At 35.1% G+C, this 14,955-nt stretch overlaps 1 protein-coding gene, 1 long non-coding RNA gene and 1 pseudogene across 11 annotated transcripts; 1 reads left to right on the forward strand and 2 right to left on the reverse strand.

The window, feature by feature from the left end:
- Nucleotides 1-1,783: 1,783 nt before the first annotated feature.
- On the reverse strand, nucleotides 1,784-3,037 carry LOC147513277 (glutamate--tRNA ligase, cytoplasmic pseudogene; annotated as a pseudogene).
- A 5,353-nt stretch (nucleotides 3,038-8,390) lies between these two features.
- Nucleotides 8,391-9,451, forward strand: LOC147513278 (uncharacterized). The gene is made up of 3 exons (XR_015215355.1): nucleotides 8,391-8,493; nucleotides 8,645-8,754; nucleotides 8,859-9,451. It is a non-coding gene; the product is annotated as an uncharacterized LOC147513278 (long non-coding RNA).
- Nucleotides 9,452-9,921: 470 nt separating this feature from the next.
- Nucleotides 9,922-14,755, reverse strand: LOC147513279 (uncharacterized). 10 transcript variants are annotated; one of them, XR_015215353.1, is made up of 9 exons: nucleotides 13,901-14,525; nucleotides 13,710-13,820; nucleotides 13,472-13,619; nucleotides 13,179-13,268; nucleotides 11,049-11,103; nucleotides 10,832-10,954; nucleotides 10,692-10,748; nucleotides 10,090-10,601; nucleotides 9,922-9,991 (listed from the first exon to the last, which is right to left on the reverse strand). XR_015215353.1 is itself a non-coding variant. In XM_086596294.1 (9 exons), exons 2-9 carry the CDS (start codon nucleotides 14,098-14,100, stop codon nucleotides 10,396-10,398), a joined length of 990 nt encoding a protein of 329 aa, XP_086452420.1. In that variant the 5' UTR covers nucleotides 14,101-14,217; nucleotides 14,589-14,755; the 3' UTR covers nucleotides 9,997-10,395. The 10 variants fall into 10 exon arrangements, 9 of the variants coding, with proteins under 9 accessions (XP_086452420.1, XP_086452422.1, XP_086452419.1 ...); XM_086596294.1 differs by lacking the exon at nucleotides 9,922-9,991 and adding an exon at nucleotides 14,589-14,755 and having other exon boundaries at nucleotides 9,997-10,601; nucleotides 13,901-14,217; XM_086596296.1 differs by lacking the exon at nucleotides 9,922-9,991 and having other exon boundaries at nucleotides 9,997-10,601; nucleotides 13,710-13,805.
- Between the last annotated feature and the right edge of the window lie 200 nt (nucleotides 14,756-14,955).

Here is a 14,955-nt window from a genome sequence, read left to right on the forward strand (position 1 = left end):
TGTGCTGAATATATTGAAGAGTGGGATTTGAGTCGTTTTTGCTGGTCGAAAGGATATCATTTAAGATGACACAAAGCTAACATTAGAAGTGGGATTTAACTGGTCAAAAAAAAATCACAAAATAATTAGTAGTGGGATTTAAGTGGTCGAAAAAAAATCACAAAATAATTAGCTTTGTCAGAAGTGGGATTTGAACCCACGCCCACTCTCGTAGACCATGACTTTGTGATTACTTGCAGATATAACACACATGATTCGATTTTCCGCGTTCTCAATCTTATAGTTCAAACTTCAAAAGCAACAAATTGCGGCCAATGATTCATAAGAGAATTGAAAATACTAGTAAGAATTCACTGAAAAGCATGGTTCCTGCAGCTAATTATGTCGTTAACGCCAGAGCTATTCTCCTAACAGGTTGTACATTAATTTGTATGTCACGTTAATCACATTATATATAAGATTTTGAATCAACGTTCTGAAACGTATCATTCATATATACTTATACTTGGTTCTCTAAACAAAGATGGCCTACCATTGTAAAACGAGATTTTGTTTGAACTTATTATGCAAGTCACTTTTGTATTTTCATTAAGTTGGTAGAACGAAAAATGTTGAATGTTAGTATGATACTAGTGAAGCGAGCATACTTTAATTTCATTTCAATGAATCATGCTGTAGATTAGTGTTGATTGTATTGTATCAAAAGTGCTGAAGTCATTGATATTATAATATGCAAATTCCGAGTTGAATTCGGATCAGTGTCGCGCAATCAGGGACAAACTCTCTCGGCATGACGGTCAGCACCAGCATTGCTACTCATATGGCACAGTTATTATCATCATTGCATGTCATTGTATATTTTGTTCTGAAGTGTATATAGGAGAAAACAGACATCTATACAGGGTTGCCATGGCTGCAGGCATCGTGCCAAGAATCAGGTCCATAAATGGATAGATGCGAGTTTGAATGATATTCTTGTTCCTGTTGAAGCCTTCGCCACCACATCATGTTCCAAGACCTCATCAAACATGACCAAGATTTGATATTGATCGTATTCCTGCAACTCAGCAAGCCGGAGCCAATGTTTTCAACGAAAATCTGCACTCCTGCAACTGGGCATGCATCACACACTAGTGGAGAAGAGCAGACCATTTTCAGAGTGTAAGAGTTCTTAACTGACCAAAATGCTATCTCAGTTCTATCCATAAAACTGAATCATACATGGCTACCGGATGCATACAGATGAGGTTTGTGGCCTTAAAAGCGCTATCGCAGTTCAAACCTCTTCTCAACTCGATGATGTTCCCATCCTTGTCCTTGTCCTTCTCAATTTTAAGATCATTTTAATTTATTTTATTCGTAAGCTTGTTTTAAATGAGATCAGTAACTCTTTGATGCCGGCGGGGTTCGAGTCTTAGACCTCTGGTGTCATCACCCAATGATTTTACCGACTTTGCTAATTGGCACCTGCAATTTCTAAGATCATTGCATTGCCCAATCAATCAACGTCATTTTGTCGCCTACTGATAAAGAAGATGCACCATTATAGTCCGACAAACTTCTCCTTGCATAAGTCGTAGATTTTGATCCAACACCTTCGAAAATTCCGTGTCTTGGAATCTGGGGTACAACTGGTTCACTGGGACCATTCATCAGGTTCAACAACACACGTTTTTCTTCAAGGATAGCAGTATGCTTGGGGCATTAAGGATGGATCATCTCCTTATTAATGGTCCACAATCTCTCCCACTCCACAAGATTGAGTTTCTTTGATGCCCCCCATAAAACCAAGAAAAATATACATTATTACAAATTTGAACTAATTTTCAGGAAGATGATCCAACATTATCCATTCAACAGTATTCACTAAATGTAAACTATGTGTCTATGTGCAACAAAGGTTTAGATCAATACAGTTCAGAACGTAGACTATGTTAAACATAGTTGTATACAACACAAGCTTTCTCTTAAACGGACATGTTATATAGTGTCTTGCACAGCTTATATAGCGTCGTCCGTTAAACAAGTTAATAAGCGTAAATTAAAAAGCTGTTCAAGACACTATATAAAATGTGTAAGACACTATATAAGTTGCTCAAGACACTATAACATGTCCGTTAACGGACATGTCTATTTAAGAGAAAGCCTGGTATACAGCAAATAGAATAGGGCAAACTTGAGGACCAAAAAAGTAAAATAAATTAAAGAATAAGAAGAACAATAATAATGTATGGAAGATCAGGCGCAGAAAGCTACAAGCCTACAATTAATATTGGATGCTAATCCTTAAGAAGTTCTTCATAGGTCAGATAGTAGTCAGCAATGATCTAAAAGTAACTTTTAATTACCTAGGAGATCTTTCAGATGAAAAGGAGACATGTCAAACAATGGTTCTTGTGTTCTGTGTTCTCGGCACAGTGTGTATGACACTGACACTTAACTAATTGACTCGAGAGTATAGTAGAATAATGTCTCACCTTTTCATAAAGAAAAGCTTTCAAAGCCACAAAATTCACACCTCTACGTACAACGCCTTGCACAGTTGGGAGACGAGGATCATCCCATCCATCAACTAAGAACTGTATACGGCATATTCAAGCTTCTAAATTCAGAAATTCGTATTTTGCGCAAACCCATATCCTCGAGATTCTGTAATATTGTGCATTCCAGTCATAGAAATCTCTAGACAGGAGGGAATGAGTACTACCTTCAGTAGCATCAACAAATGGACATGCAAAGTCATATGTTGGATACAATTTATATTTCGCCTCAGTGCGATGGTGATGAACCAGATTGCAACAGTAATACACTGGATCTCAAAGTTCCATATGTCCAGCGTACCACGAAGGCAGAGTTATGACCACTCTCAGAGCCTGCGACCATTTCTTTCCATACTTCCATATATTAAGAATAAGTTTCCGACACTATGACGCATTGATGCCTACATTTTAATTCAATGCCATCCATCCTTCCCACATTTCCTCCCTTGGTGTCTATCTACATAAACCTTCCCTTTAAGTATTAAAACTTAAGCCATTTGCCCATTTCCATTACCTTCTCATTGCAATTCGCATTCCTACTTGTTGAACCTATCTGCTCTCCGATCTTAGATTCCAATCCAGCTGTGTCCAGCAGAGGTGGTTGCCATTTCAATTAATTTTGGTTTGTCCTGACAGTTTGATTTGATTACCGTTGGTCCGGTTAGTGCCGAATCAAATCGAACCAGCAAACCAAATTTTCGCATTTCTTTGAATCCCTCAAACTTTCCCATCTTTGGCCATTGCCTGTAGAAAGTACACAAAAACTTTAATAATCATATTAAACTTTTACCTTAGCAGCGTCACGTGTTGAAAACTTACCAGCGATAGCTTCAAAAAAAATTTTGATGTCAGCAACTGACAAGCTATCATGAACTAAGAAAGTCTGCAATGATAGAAAATCATTCAAGTAGCTGCACATGTTCTCAAATAAATAACTATCTGAGAAGACATCACATCAACCTGAAAACAGAATTACTGTTGGAAATTCGAAACATAAAAAAAGAGTTCAGCAACTATTTTGCAATGCAGAAAGAACCTGGCTAGAAGCAATCCATTTAGTCCATCCATCTACTCATTGATATTGATATATAATGAGTAGATAGTATAGCAGGTAGGATTCTTCCTTAGCCATCCTTGACCATGGTTATATAGATTAATAATTTAAACATCTTTTAATTACTTTAATCTTTAATGTCTGGAATTACCAATCGTGATCATCCTAGAAAGCAGTCAAAGGAGATCCCCAATAGCATCCTGGAATTACCAATCGTGATCATTGAATTTCAAAAAAAAAATCAGCCATTCTTGGTTTTTTCCTGAAGGAGATCCTCAGTAGAGGTCTTTGCCAAGGTCGCACATAAAGGATGATCCTGCCAAGGCCACATAAAAGATGATCCTCAATGCTTCAAAAACAAAGCTACTTATAATGATCATCCTAGAAACTTAATGACAAAGGTTCAACTAAGAATGCAGTCAAAGAGACGTAATCATAATAACAAGGGAGACATACCTCCTTTTCCTGAAAAGCACAAGCTTCCCTCTACTGGTGCAAGCATGGCTCCAATTGGTGGCACTTTATCATCCTACTTAGCAACATAAACCCTTTGAAATGTGGCTTCCGCTAAACATTTAGCAGCCAAGGAGGCAAAACATATCTGCAAATTAAAAACGGAATTACAAGGTAAGGAGTTTGGAGAACAAATCAAACATAAAAAACAGATAAGACTACATTCAACACCTTCGCTTCTAGAAGACATTCTTTCAACTGGTTATTATCTTCCATGCTCTCCAGCTATTTAAACATTTTAAATTCACAAAAAAATCATCCTAGATATTTCAAATAAAAAACAAAAAAAATCTTCACTAGTCACTAGATATCCAAAGATTACTTTTTCAAATCTACTCATAATAGTATTTTGGTCCAATTACAATGCTACAAGCACAGCAAAGAAAAATTACTGCAATTAAGCGAAAAAACTACAGTATGTTATTCCGGGCATATTCCATCAGTTATTTATATATATTAATTGTTACTGCTGCCAAGTTGCACAATGGTCTTGGCAAATAGCAGTATATACCTTTTGAGGAAATTAACAAGGAGAGAAATAACATGTTCCAATTGCAACATGAATATGCATCTGCAGATTAAAAGCGCTAACAATTGCAGTATAATGGCAAGAGAATTACCTTGCAAGGACTCTGACATGTTAAAAGGAAAGCATGGTGCAATTTACACTACCTTACTTGTTAATAGGAACCAGCTAACTATCTGCGGGGAGGTCTGCAGCACAAGCAGACCTCTCTGCCACAGGAAACTTGTATGCTAGCTGGTGAGATGTACAGGCGAATATCCTCCATACAGCCATATTCACCCTTTAAAATAAAATCTAGCATGAAGGAATGATTTGCTTTTAAAAATAGGAGAATCACACCAAAACCTTGAGCAAAAATGGAAGTAAAATGTATAACCAGACCAGCAAAAGTCTCCAGTATATTTTCAAATGAAAGAACCATAATGGCAAGAAAAAGTGCGTAGTAATCAAGTACTTTAGACTTTTCAGGAGAATCTGACTGAAAGAGAAATTTTTTACGAGCAAGTTCAACTTGATAGACCTTTCATGGACTAGGTCTTGCTACGTAAATTTCTCCACGCCCCTTCGGCAGGAATCTCCGGAAAAACTCCATCATGAGCGTGGGAAACATACCCGCGAACGCCTCCTATCCAGTGAAATTTGTCTAAAACAAAATTAGATGTACATCCAAGCAAAAGCACCCTTTCAATAAAATAAAATAACAAGAAATTGGTCCCAAGCCCATTTTCGAGGGAAAATCATTCTTAAAACCAGTAATTTTTTTTAATCACTCTCAAAAGACAAATTTCGAGTAAAAATAACCAGAAAAACCAATTTTCAAATGAAAATAACCCTTAAAAACAAATAACCCTTAAGAATTTCCTTTTCTATGATACATAGCAACATAGACTACTTGCATGCTTAGTGCCATGTGGCCATTAACCAATTAACTACCGCAAAAATAGGTTAATGTGGGCATCAGTCCCACCGTCAGCCAAGAAAATATGTTTTCGATTAAAGAATAGTTATGAATCAGCGACAATAACATGTATAAACTTAAAATGCTTGGCTAAAATAAATAATTGAAAATATTTTCACAAGAAACCTTCAGATTAAAGTGAATAATACAAACAATTGTTTTAAAAAAAAAAAACTGAAATAACAAGCTAAGGTGTGTAGGAATCAAGTACCTTTGGAAATTCTAGTGCGTCTGAATGAATGAGACAATTTCAACCAACAAGTCTCACTTGACAGAATAGAGTATTTCTCCACCCCCTTCTACAATGAAATCTGTTTGTAAACAATTCACGAGCATGGGGAACATAAATGCTCCTAGTCACATGAATTTTTCTACTCAGACATTCTCCACGCAACCAAAGTTACCCGTTTAGAATAAGCTACAATAAGAAATTATTTCTTTTGAAAAATAGGAAACTAAACCACTGGTGTAATTGGAAGAAAACAAAAGAAAACAGGAGCAGCTTAGTCTCTAGTAGGCAAGAATGCAAGATAAAGAAATGAAGTAGTTCTGAAAACTTAGGCATATCCGAATAAGTGAGTTGAGTTTTCAGAACTAGAAAAATTTATGAAGTACGAAAGTCTGTTTTGAGTTTTTAGTTGCAGAGAAAAATTCTTCTTGTGAAGAATTTATGAACGTGTGGGGAACATACTCGCAAACGCTTCCTATCCAATAAAATTTGTCTAAAGCGAAACTAGACGTACCCGTACGTGAACAGATATTCAGCCAGAGGCACCATTCAGAATAAGATAATAAGGAGTTTTTATTTTGAAAAACAGGAAAACAAAATTTATGAATAAGGAGAAACTCTTTGAAAAAACTCGTAAGATCAAATTATCATATCTTTAAGAAGAAAAAGAAAAGTTGTTTCAATGGTTTCAAAAAGCAAAACATAACTTTTTCACTAACATGGACATTTCAAAATCTTGTCAAAGCAGGATCTAACATAAATAAACAGAGCTTCACTTCCAGCTAATCAGGGATCTAACTTGCAAATGCTTCCAGTCGCATGATGAAACTTGTGAGATATACACGCGGGAGAAATGATTTGTTTTTAAAACGAGTACAATATTATGATATTTTGGCTTGATCTGAATATATCGGTATGTAGTTTGAGATATGTCAGACGAAATTTTGGGCCTTTCGCTATCTAGATTTGGATAGGACTGGTAAAATCACTGTCGCGAGCCAGTAAGTTTTATCCACGAAGGAAAGAGACGCCGTAGCTATAAATTAAGAGTTGGGCATATCCATTTCACTTGTGCCCACCAAACCATAAGTTTTCCTTTGATCACTTCTTCAATACTACAATTCATATATCAACTTCATTTACTAGTATTATTATTAGAATTGTTAAATAAACTTTTGCTAGTTTCCCCATTTCGGCTCTTTTGTTTTCTTTTATCCTTATATTCATGGTAAATGTCACATCTTTTAAAGATAATTTGGTTTTTTCTAGGCTGTTAAGGTCAAAACTATTTTTCAAAATGAACTATAAATGATTTTACGAACTCTTCTTTGTCATTGATTGATCCAAGAAAGATTATAATTAGTTGATATCTTCCATATTTATTTTATCAACTTTCCAATTTTTTTTTATCAATTAGTAGATAAACTTTTACAACTTATCTCTAGTGGCTTTAAAACCTTGATAAAGAAGTTCATAAATAAAGGAAAATATATATTGAGATAAGAGATAATGAACAAATACCAATTAAGTTACTTAATTGTCTTCCTCGTCTATGTGTATGACACAGTAATACCATAATACCTTGGTTTTGTCCTATTGTTGTTTTGTCCTTTTTTCAAGGTATTTGTGTCAATATTGTCATGCACGTCAATGAGAAGGCACTGAAGTAAGTCTTAGCTGTATATTGTTTTTTTTTTCCTTCATCACATTGTATTTGTTTTATTGATTCTTGGGTTTTAGAAGTATTAAGTGAGCTGTTTATATTTACTCCTAACAAAATGGTCTCAAAATTAGAGAGTTTCTGTTAATGGAAATAAAATATCCAATCATGGAAAATGGGATTGGATCAATCAGTCTATTAGGTGCAGAATCAAACTTTTTTTTTTTAAGCATTTGGAAACAACTATTTACCGTTTAAAAAAAAATAACTAACTAGAAAACTCATATTACCTTTAGAGGATGTGGTCTTTATCATGAGTTTATGGACAACAGGAAATGTAAATGCAAATTTGGGGAAGCTAGGAGAAATAGATGATAAAAATTACACTCATTGAAAACTATGAAACTATGCTAGTTGATAAAGGTCCAAACTTCTTTCAACACGAATGATAGCGGTAATAGAGTGCAAATTTCTTTCAGTTCCTTGTCTTCTAGGCTTTTTATTTTCATGTGAAGCATGAACCTTTTCAATGTTTTATTATTTTGTTTTTCCTCGAGGAGAAGAGACTATTAGAATATTAGAATATTCCAAGTTTAAAATGACCTCAACAATTAGAATTGTGATTCTCTATAGGTTTAAACTTTTTTTAGCTTCAACTACTGCTAAATGATCCGTTAGAGAATTTAATGATGAACCATCTCCATGATTTTCTGAGTTTCGTGTCTCAACAGCCTTGGTCCTCTGATGGCACAGTCACGAGAATGATCCCAAGGCCTCATGTTCACCATTACTGTAAGCATGAAGGTAATCTCGTGTGATTCGTGTCAAAAGGTAATCATCGTATTAATGTATGTTTTGAAAAGTTTGTTTTACAGCTTTTTTCGTGTAACTCCAAGATTTCAATGTTGTCAGGTTTCTTTTGCTCCGACTCCTGAGATTGGGATTCATGGATTGACTATCCTGTATGAGGTTTGGTGGTGGTGATATTCTTGATCCTCTTGTTTTAGACAACGGTATGCAGTATGTCAAGTTAAGATTTGAGTTTTAGTTAACTGATGAGAAAATACGGTATTTTCTTCTTAGGTATTTTTTTTGTTGTGTTTATGATTATTAGATTTCAGCAATCGTTTAGATCGAGCGTTAAACATGTCTTTTTTGGTGTAGTGCTGATTGGATTGTACGAGAGGGATATGCTAACCTGTATGAGGCATCATTTATGTATTCGCTGCAGCAAAAGTTACATTGAACAGTGAACTGAAGTTGGAGAATACTAGGTACAACTTTTTCAGCTGAAATGGCGATCTCAAGTCTTAAACTAATATAAAGTCGCTTTCATTATTTATTATAATTCCGAGTATAATTTGGTTTTTTTATCCAGAGATTATGTCATGGCTGTCAGCAATTAGCTGAATTGCTGTAAAACTGGATTGAATCTATTTTTTGGGAAGATGTGGGGCATGTTCTAGTCCGATGTCATTTTGCCAATAGAGTGTGGAAGTTAATCGTTTGTATCTTTCAACGAGCCTTGGGTATCAACAGATAGGATCAAGGATGCACCTGGTGGGATATAAGTGCAAATGCGATCTCCAAAGGCAAGATGAACATAGCAGCATCTCTCCTGCTAGGAAGCTAAAGAATACTTGAACACAAGACTTGCACATCAACCTCTAGTGTAATTTGGGATCTGAAAATTTTCATCCGTGAAGCCTTTGTTTTCTATACACATAACCAAAACATGTATCATCTAATTATTTAATTCCCGAGAACTGCAGAATCATGGACGCGTTCAGTTCAATTAAGGGCCGTACAGAGTAAGATAATACAAACTTGACCGGTGTATTGTAGTAATTGGATTGATTCTTCTAGTATTAAGCCAGATCGTTCTCCAACATGTATGCGACTATTGATAGTTCTTTGCATTTCTATTAACACCTCAAAATTTATATGAAGTTGGGCAACGTTTTAAAGATCTTCCAGTTGGATTTCATTTGTCTGGTTGTTGAATTTTGGTTGATGATTGAACAAGTTAAACAATTGAGATGAATTTTCCAGTGAAGTTGGGTGTAGTTCTCGACTTCTTATGCAGTTGTGTTAATGAAAGACTTTATGTTAGTCTCAGGCTCTCAGCTCTCAAAAGATATTTTCAACCAGATTAGTGAGAAAACACAAATATAAAACCAAAACCGTTCATATTCGTAAGAGAATTAGAATGCAAGATTATAGTTTAAAAAGTCGAGTGAAATCACATAAATCTATGCGCCCAAAACAACAAACAGCTACAGACACTACTGGAAAATTACTGATCGACGGGAATGCAGAATATTCGTTAGTCCAGGAAATCATTTATCGAAGCTTTTAAAAAATGTAAGTGTTTGTGTGGCATTTCCCTATTCTGACTTAACAGAAGTCCTCCAAATTTCTTTGCTAAACTACAGGTCTATAGTTCACATGCCAAGATCGAGACTGCCATTAAAGTAGAAACGTAGAGCTACAATGGATATGAGAACAAACCTAAGTAGGCAGATAAAAAATATATATATATAAGTTAAATTAGCGAACATTCAATGGACATCACAGTCAAAGCTTCTATTTAGCGAGCATATACATACCCAATTGCCCGGGGGTCTTGCCATCCAAGAAAACAAAAGGTGTTACAGTAATACAATTTGCTATTTAAGCAGAGCTGAAGGGAGTAACTGCCATCCAAGTGATCAAAACCCTTCAAACACCCCACATAACTTCTATTTTGACCAAAAAACAGTAATAAGCATAGCACAACCATAATGTCATCTTTTCCGGAACATTTTATGTTGTGAACTTATTAGCACCATCTGGAATTTATTTGTAGGCCGATAATTTTGAGAAGATCAAAAAGGTTATATTGCCTGGTAGGTTTGCTGGCCGTATTTTCTCGTTTACTTGTTTTCACCCAACTGTAGATTTTTGAACTTTTCTATATTTAAATCATCCTCGGTGTTTGTTTCTGTGCTCTTGAAGTATATTGGTTGTCTACCTGGCCATGTTTCTATCTTCTCAAAGTACTTTACGGGTACTACACCATCAACACCTTCTGTCAATATAACCTTGTTGTCTGAAATGTAAAGCTTCAATCCATCTGAAACTAAAAGAAGTATTAGTAATCATACAAGTTCAAAGAAAATTATAAGGAGAGCTTCCATATGTAATTAAAAAGGCAATTAGTAAGATGCACCTCCCAAAGCTTTTCTGACATCTAAGAAGATCAAGATATTTACATCCCTCCGCATACCTACAGTATTGATAGAAAAGTTTATCTACTCATCCCAATAAGCAAATCAAAAGAAAACACATAAAGAATGGAGTCAACATTACCACTAATAATTTCTCCACCACTCGGCAAACCGCTAGTGAAATGAACATGCAACCTTTTCATTGGTTTGAGACCAGATTGCAAAATTGATTCCAAATTCTTCTTATAGGTTCCATGTACGCATACTGAACATTAAAAACAACAAGTCAGTAACCTTATGGTCAAAAGAATAAATACAATCATCTACTATTACATATTAAATACATTTGGCATATTCACCTGGAGCTTCTTTAATTGATAGGATGGGCTTTAGTAAGTTCTCAGATTCAATGGTCTGAAAAATACTTGGAAGCAAGATCAAGTTAGAAAAATAACAAACAATTTTATATCCCTTTTCCTTTTCAACAATCAACTTCAGAAAGCATTTCTTGCTAATACAACAATGATAAAACTTTTAAAAGTAAGAGAGGAAAAGATAAAGGTAGAGATCAATAAAAACTTAATATTCTTTCAGGGAAACACTTAATAGGTAAAATGTACAACTAAACATTTTTTTTTTGCAATTTAGATACTTTTTTTTTTGCACTGCAGTAAGTAGATGATTTTTCTTTTAGGCAACGACCATGGGCCAAATTCCGGTCAAAAAATGCTGACATATCATTTTTGCTTGCTAATGTGGCGTCATGTAACTGTTTGGTATGCCACAACAGCTAAAAATAACACAAGGCACGTGACCACATTTTTCCCAAATTTCAGGAATATCTCAAACTTTTGGCATAGCATTCAAAGCCGAAACAATTAATTCTTTGCTGAAGAAGAAGAATCATCACTTTAAAACAACAAGTTCCAAACACTTTTTCTTTCAGAAGAAGAAATTATCACTAACAACTAACAAGTTGCAGTAAATAAACCCAATTCCACTCACCAAACCAAACAAATCCCAATTCCCCAAACCTCATTTTCTCTCTTTTTACTACAATTTCATCTTTCGAATCTTCTTATCTTCAATTACAAACTTCCCATTCTCCATTCATTCCTCAAAACATCAAATCCGCTAATCGCGCCGAAGTTTCTCATCTTCAGAAGCTTTCATAAATCAAGAAATTGTATAAAGAACTTTTAAATAATAATTCCACCCCATTTCGACACTTACCAATTTGTTGACCAAGTCTCATTTCAAAAAGTTGTTTATTTTTTATCACCTGAGAAATTATTGAATTGGTTTTTGGTTTTGTAGAGAAGTTGTGATTTTTGGTTTTGAGTGCTGGATTTGAATTTTGATATTTAATTTTTAGTTTTTAGAAAAAAAAGAAATAAATAAAACCAATACCCACGTGCTTCTCACGTGCATTATTTGTGCCACCTAATGAAATGAACGGACACGTTATGTATTCTGGTGGCCACATCAACATTGACTAACCAAAATTGAGTCAGTCTCGAAGTGCAATAAACCTAATTGTATAATGTACTGCAGTGCAAAAAAAATATATAATACCTAATATGCAAAAAAAAAATGTATAGTACGTTGTACATTTTGTCTATTAAGTGTTCTGGGAAATAATACGAAATACTAAGACACCCTTTTACAACATAAAAGGTTGCAAAAAAAGTGATCCGAACAAGCGATAGCGAGTTCTCCTGGAACAAAGGGAGGGTTTAAAATATTGTCCCGTTCCCTGTCTTCATGTCTTGCCAAACAAAAAAAAATAATAAATAAATCCTCCTCTGCCAAAAGAAACCTTTAATTGGATGATCATCCCCTTTCTTTGCCCACTTCATCATCACCTTCTCTAAAAGAAATCTCATTGTTCAATCCTCCACAACATAGAAAACAAAAAGGTAGGTATTTTCGAAATCCGATTCTTTTTCTTCTTTGCTGTGTCATTCTAATCTTTTTGAAATTTGATTGTTTTCTTATTTTGAACTTCAAGTTTATTATTCAGGGATCTTTGCTTGTTCCTCATTGTGTCGCGGTATGCTAGTAGTAAACAAACTACTACTTAAGATGAAAAGTGGTACACAAATCAAGAAATCATCATTTACAATATGCACACAAAATTAACTAGAACTTTTGTTGTTATTGTTTAAATAGATATTTCATTCTTCATTTCTCTGCATGCCATCTATTTAACAGAAAAATAAGACAATGATTAGATGCAATGCTTGCAAACATTTTTGATATGTTAGTCGTGGTCTTAAACAGAGAATTCCACTATTCAGAACTGCATCTCACTGAAGCATGTGACTAAACACATATCTTCACAGACTTATAAAGGCGGGAACTACTGAGAAGAGACTATTACTTGTATCTACATAATTTTTAACATGATGGTTGATAGTTTTGGACAATGGCTTCCACTATCTGAAACATCAGGAAAGAACAGATAAATTGCTCCAAGAAAATATTACCTTTACAGTGTGCCCTTGGTTAGCACGTATCAACAGCTCGTCATTTTCTTCCAAGAGGCTAAACCGCTGCTTATTATCCCTCCTAACAGCCTGCAAACTTGTAAACGGTGTTATATGAGAGACGGAACCAAAGACTACTATACTGGACGAAATGTAACTATTATAAACGGGAGGACCATAGGTTTCGATTTGATAATCGCTTAACTTTATTTGCTATAAATTGACTATACAATTGTACCAACACCAAAACAATAACAAATAAACAAACTAAAAGAACAGTTTAACGAACCCACCTCCCTAATATCCTCCACCGTATGTGATCTTATCGGAATATCAACAAAAGTTTTCATATTCAACTTCAATACATCGCTCACCTTCACATACCCATCACTCCTCATATTCAAATTCAACTCAGACGCTATATGTCTCAAAATACGTGTCCTGTAAATTTTTACCAACACAATACATTACCAATGATTAAAATTTCTATGCAAGAGAAATACAAAGAACGAAAAATCAATAATAACATACAAGAGTCTACCAAGAGCGTCGATTTTATCTGGACTGCTCCCACCTCGTCCTCCATTTGTTCTCTGTCCATCATCTCTCTTCTCCATTCCTTTACCTCTACCTCCATGACTACTTCAATTTCAATTAAAAAAAAAAAAAAAGGTATGGTTTTTTTTATTACAGAATTATAATAAAGTGGACAAGTTATTTACCTTTTTCTGGAAGGAGAAGAAACAGAGAGGGGAGAGAAGCTGCTGTTGTTGTTCTCCATGGAAGACAGGATTTTGAAATTGATTAGAAGTAATGACGTGGATGTTGTTCTGAGAATGGGACTATTTATGAACGGTAAGAGAGAAACACAGGAATGCATTAGGATTCCAAGTCCACAGCCGTTTGTGCATGATACCCACATGGATCAGTTCCAGTTGTACTTTCGAATGGGCGGCTATGGTGGCAAATTTGCAATGCCTGAATATTTAGGAGTTGACATATCCAAGAGCTGAGCAGTTTCAAATTTTTTTTAACCCCCCTTCAAAACGTCAATAATATTGTTTACTTGTTTAGTTTCGTGGCATCTTAGAATAGTTTCCAAGTTCGAGTATTGTTTCAATGTTAAAAAAGTAGAAAAAACCAGTGTTGTAGAAACCGTTAAAACTCGCGAGTTGACTCGAACCGTATAGACATCGAATTAAATCATTGGCAAAACCGGAAATTTAACAAACCGGAATAAATCGCATGCGATTTGTACCAAAATCGCAAATCGCGAGTTCAATCTTAAATCTTCCGGTTTATATACAAGAAATTTATTTGGATCTTCAACAAAAAAAATTAAGGAGAAAAAATCCCAAAAAAGAATAAGAGATGCAAGAGATGAGATCTAATTTGTTGTTACTTACATACCTTTATTTTGAATTCAGATTTTCCATTGATGGGGGCGGCGCCTGGTTTTGAATCTGAAGAACCCAATGGAGAAGAAAGAAAATCCAGTTTAAGAACTTATTTTCTGTTGGTAGATGGGACATCAATATTTGATGTCTTAAGTTAGGGTGGGTCAGCCATTGACTATATGCTCTGTTTGGTTCGGTGCAATGGGTTGCATTTGCACCCATTTCCCTCTAACTTCCCATTTACTGGTGTTTGGCCCGCTATTGCTTAGAACCCGTTACAGCAAATGGGTATCTCCACTTCCCGCGTATAAATAGCTCGCACAACACCCATTTGCAACCCAAAAACCCATGCATCCACTTGCACGATCTTTCTTCTCTCT

This window comes from Coptis chinensis, chromosome 3 (assembly GCF_015680905.1).
Source record: "Coptis chinensis isolate HL-2020 chromosome 3, ASM1568090v1, whole genome shotgun sequence".
Taxonomy (NCBI): Eukaryota; Viridiplantae; Streptophyta; class Magnoliopsida; order Ranunculales; family Ranunculaceae; genus Coptis; species Coptis chinensis.